Raw genomic sequence first — 5606 nt, 5'->3', positions numbered from 1 at the left:
AAAAAAACACAATCTCATTAGCGGCCACATGGGGTTACATTGATGGCCAAATGCAAACACACACACACACACACACACAGAAGGAGAGGGATTAATCGGAAATGGATGCAATCACTCTAGTCTGTTAAAACATACACACACACACACACACACACACACACACACACACACACACACACACACACACACACACACACACACACACACACACACACACACACACACAGAAGGAGAGGGATCAATCGGAAATGGATGCAATCACTTCAGTCTGTTAAAACACACACGGACACAGACACAGACACAAACACAAACTTGTTTCCGTTCAATGGTGTCTCTCCATCAATACAAGCAATTTACAAGCATGCATATGCACAGACATGCATATTCATCTAGGCACAAGGAAATTAATGATACAAAGCCAACCTTTCAGAAGAGGCCTAGGATAAAGTGGACTAAGCCTTCTAAAGGGATGTTGACTTAATGTGTACCCAGCACAGTATCAAGGCAAGCAAATGCCCATATGCTGCATTCAATGTTGGACCTCTCTCACACACACACACACACACACACACACACACACACACACACACACACACACACACACACACACACACACACACACACACACACACACACACACACACACACACACCTCAACCAATTACACATTGTAGACAGAACCAATGCATAGGTTTACAGTTGAAACCAAGTGGGGCACCCCACCGTGAAGTAATTTTCCCTGACCATTTTTGCCCAGACCACTTTTGGGGACACGAAATGAAGACACCCTGTTTCAAGTTGGGGACACTGGGGGTGATTTGTTTTTGCCTGCCCTGTACTAACTGTTCACCGTCTTTCTCCCTTACAGAAATTCAAGTACGACAGGTTCCTGAATGCAGATGGGAGTCCGAAGAAGGTGTTTTATAAGGGTGGAGAGCGGCTGAAGTACTATACCATGCCGTGGGGAGCGGGAGGAAACGCCTGTGTGGGGAAGCCCTTCGCTATCGAAGCCATCCGGCAGTAAGTGGTCCATTACCAGGCTTTTAGAATGTAGACAGTCTCTAGTGGAAATGACGCACGCACTCACGCACGCACGCACACACACACACACACTTGCATGGCATTCAAACATCTTAAGTGAATTCCTACATTAATTCTTTTGCAAAACGTATCTGTAGAGCCCCCTAAAAATCTTACAATCCAAAATGTACACCCACTCCCCATACAGAGTATTACGTAAGGTTTGGTAGGACTTTCATTGTCACACTGTACACTGTGAAGTATGTATAGTTATTATCACGTAGTAAACAAATGAACATAACATTTTTAAAGTTGGCTGACAATTCATACTGTGAAAGAACTGAGAGCTGAATTCCTATGGAAATATTCTACTTGCAACGATGCAAATTTGAAATATGGACTGCTGTATGTGGAAAAAAATACAAATAATGAAACAAAGAAGTTGGCTGACCATGAGACTTCAGATTGTTTGTGACCCATGTTCTCATCCCATGTTCTTTCTTCCCTCCTCCTCCTTCTCCTCCCTCCTTTAGATTTGTCTACCTGATGCTCACCCATCTGGACCTGGAGGCGTGTGAGCTGGAGGAGGGCCTGCCCGAGGTCAACACGGGCTGCTATGGCTTCGGCATGGTACAGCCGGTCGGGGACATGGCCATCAGATACCGATACAGATACAGCAGCGATGTCATCTTATGATACACCCACCACACTTCATAATATTTATGTTTTATATTTATTGCTGTATTATTACTGCTACTGACTATATGATTGGAGTGGTGCAGCCTGGAGGACACGACCTGGCCATCCAATATAGACACAGCAGCAGTGTCATATATTTAGTTTAGATGTTTATTTGACAGGGACAGTGCACAACATACGATTGAGCCAGACTATAGCCACAAGGCTAATTTTCATCTTATATTTATTATTACGTTATTACTGTTATCATGCACTACTATTACTACAATATAATATTGCTACCATATAATATTATTATTTGCTATAGTATTACCATATTTATTACTATATGAAGCACATTGAACTGCCTCTGTTTATAGAATAGGCCATGTTGATTTGGCTTTATGTGTAACTACATTAACTAACCACTTGCATTGTAAATATTATGTTATGACTATTGAATGTACATCATATATTTATGTATTGACTGATACTCTTTTGTACTGTAAGGACTTTTGTATGAAGAAAAATTAAACTATGCTGCCTGAACAATTATGTGTTTTTCTGTACAGATGCTTTTTGCTTTCATTTCAGAGTAGGAAACTGTGCCACGCTGAACTTTATACTTTGAGTAACATACCGCTAATGTCAGTCTCACAGGGAAAAGCTTTAACTGTAGTTCACTCATGTCATCTCACTATACTATGTCAAGAATTACATCCAGGAGTAACATACAGCACCCTGTTGTATTTCACAGTTTAATATGCTGCCAGTCTGCTGCTGCTGCTGCTAGTGCTGCTGTTGCTGTGGTCGTCTTCACTGCCTGCTGTCGTAATCCCTTTCCCCCTACCCCTGCACAGGTTAAACAATGAGACTGGCAACTGCGCCACTCCACAAAACACAAACATTGCATACCTAGCCGGGCGTCGGCCAATAATCTATCCCTCCCTTGCGCAAACGTTATTCTTGTCCAGGGGAGTTCTGGGCACAAACACACACACACACACACACACACATCACTGTACCACAACAGAGTCGCTTAAGAAAGGCTGCACTTTTTTCAACAGGCATGGCAACTGCATAAGTGAAAAATATTTTGGGGTTTGTGGTGACCGTGATGGTCTGGTCCGGTCTTGATTTTTACGCAAGTCTAGACTAGCCCAGCCCCAAAATTGCTCTGATAGGGCAGAGCGATGACTAACGCGCCGGTTGCATGCCGGGGAGCCACTTGGTGGGGCTGCTCGAATCCATCCCTCTCTGCAGAACCGCGCTAGAGTGTCGCCTGCCTGCCTCCCGCCCGCCACACTCACTCACTCACACATACACGCAGCCACTGCCACCTAAATCAGGTACAGAAATCGGGTGGGTTTTCCCCCGTCTCTCCGTATACTTGTTGATCTACAACCATCGGGGAAAGGGAGAGGATAATGGACAGTAGAATCTACCGTCTGCAAGTGTTAAAAAAATGTTAACCACAGATGCAGGCTAATCATCACTTCAGTTGGCAACATTGAAGAGAGGGAGCTTTGGCAATAAAAACACAACAGCAGCGGCTGACTGCACTGCACTGGCTGTTCAACACCATTTGGCTGTTGGTCGCTGTAGGACTGGAGCTTCGCAGAAAGATGTGTAAGTAGGCCTATTTTGAAATGCTGATGAGTTAATGTAGTGCATAACCTCTTGTTGAATGCAGCCTGTGAACGAATATCGACTGTATGGTTGAAATGATTTGATATGCTGTTTTTCTCATACAGTTTAGCGGTCATTAAAACGTCATCAGGGACATTAATGGATTAGGTAGTAGCCTAATGTTTTCGTTATCTTCTGCTCTACATTATACGGATGCATAATAGCCCAAGTCGAAAATATTTAATGTGCAACAACACACAAAGCCCAGTATAAGCTGTGGGGTAACTTCCTGGAAACTTAAGATATTTCAGGCAAAACTTATTTTCAACTGCATTGGTATGTTTTGTAAAATGTGTTTACTATTCGCTGATAATGTTGACAATCCTTTACATTTGACTGGCTTAATATGTTCTACTATATCTGGAAAGATGAAGACTATTAGTTCAAAAACATTCCTTGTAAACTTAACCAGACGTACACCAAGGTGTTCGAAATAACTTTGGGTGACTTAATGGAAAAAAAAACCCTAAGCAGTAGAAAGAAGAGGCTAAGTGGACAAGTGGTTTCAGCACTGCCTAAGTGGACAGCGCTCCAGACAGGCATAGTGGTTCATGTCGCCACCTCGACCAGTTAGCCTCGTCAATGGGGTAATAATGTCCTAACGCCTCTGCTTCTTAGAGGAGATCTCCGAGGCACCCTTCTTAATTGGATAAACGACTCAACAGTGCGTGTGAAATGTTTGCTGACAATTGTTTATCTAATGGATATCCACTACACGTTCTACCATGTGTAAATGATGGTCTCTGCTCATGTTTCCCTTCAGGTGCAAACTGAAGCCGAAAATTAAACCCCAATGTAGGCGCTATACTGAGAGCCAGTCAGGGGTTGCGTCCTGTGGACTCGGAACAAACTGAATCTCTCAAGCCTTAACCATTCTGATACGAGAACAGAACTGAGGCCAGGATGAATAAAGCTGGCTCCCGGTCCGTCTCGTCCCTGCCCCCGGAGCCGGTAGAGATTATCCGGAGCAAGGCGAGCTCTCGCAGGGTGAGACTGAATGTTGGGGGGCTTCTACATGAGGTGTTATGGAGAACACTGGACAGGTTGCCCCGTACGAGACTAGGAAAGCTGCGAGACTGCAACACGCACGACTCGGTCATGGAAATATGTGACGACTACAGCCTGGACGAGAACGAGTTCTTCTTCGACAGGCACCCGGGTGCTTTCACGTCCATTCTGAACTTTTACCGCACGGGGAAGCTGCACATGATGGAGGAAATGTGCGCCTTGTCTTTTAGCCAGGAGCTTGACTTCTGGGGTATCGACGAGATTTACCTGGAGTCCTGTTGTCAAGCGCGGTACCACCAGAAGAAAGAGCAGATGAACGAGGAGCTGAAGCGCGAGGCGGAGACACTGAGGAACCAAGAGGGTGATGAGTTCGACAACACGTGCTGCTCCGAGAAGCGGAGGAAACTTTGGGACCTGTTAGAGAAGCCCAGCTCGTCACTGGCGGCAAAGGTAAGCGTCCTGGTCAAATCAACACAACATCTGGGCACCAAACGCTCATAACGTCCTCTGTTGAAGCCTACGACGGTTCATGGTTCACTTTTTTATTTGACTGGGCTCAGTGGGATCACAGCGCCATCTCGGTTTAATTGGATGGGGATAGGCTAATTGGTAGGTACATGAACTGATTCAAATATGGCCCAGGTCGAGCCGTTTATGGCCCCGTGTGTAGCTCTAACGGAGAGGTTAATGAACACTGACCCACATATCCACAGACAGGCTGGTGAAATTCGTTACAACCTGACCGTCACAACGTTAGAATGAAGTATCCTACATAGGGGCATAAACTGTTGATATAATGTAACGTAATTAGGCTATAGGACCTACTGTTGGTGGTCAAAAAAGGGCTCATGCATTCAAGTCCCTTTGCATAATAGGGTGTTGTGAAGTGAACGTTGTGTTTGTTTTTTCCTGGGTCGAGGCAACTGGGCCAAAGTAAACACCACAGGGTATGGGCATATTGAATACAAACTCCCATAACCATTTCTAAATATTTAGACTGATCAAGTTTAGAATAATGCCCATGACATAGGCCTACCGGTATTGTGGAAGCCAAAAATAATAGGGCTATTCACAACTTGAGGGCAATGATAGGCCTACAGCAGGCCTACAGGCCTTTCTTGTAGCCTACAGTATCGTGGAAAAGTGGGCGGAAAATATTTGCTTATTTGATTGCGGCAAGTCTGGCTTTTAATTTAAACATGAATTCCCAC

General features: G+C 44.6%; 1 protein-coding gene across 1 annotated transcript in view; it reads left to right on the top strand.

The window, feature by feature from the left end:
* Window positions 1-2242, top strand: part of LOC134462353 (prostacyclin synthase-like) — a 23280-nt gene extending 21038 nt beyond the window's left edge. The window contains exons 9-10 of the mRNA XM_063215332.1: window positions 869-1020; window positions 1554-2242. Of these exons, the coding sequence (XP_063071402.1) occupies window positions 869-1020; window positions 1554-1716 (315 nt within the window). The 3' untranslated portion in view covers window positions 1717-2242. The remainder of the gene's footprint in view (window positions 1-868; window positions 1021-1553) is intronic.
* Window positions 2243-5606: the final 3364 nt, after the last annotated feature.

The sequence above is a fragment of the Engraulis encrasicolus genome, chromosome 14 (genome assembly GCF_034702125.1).
Source record: "Engraulis encrasicolus isolate BLACKSEA-1 chromosome 14, IST_EnEncr_1.0, whole genome shotgun sequence".
Taxonomy (NCBI): Eukaryota; Metazoa; Chordata; class Actinopteri; order Clupeiformes; family Engraulidae; genus Engraulis; species Engraulis encrasicolus.
Note: the sequence above shows the minus strand (reverse complement) of the source record. Positions and strands in the feature narration are given on the sequence as shown.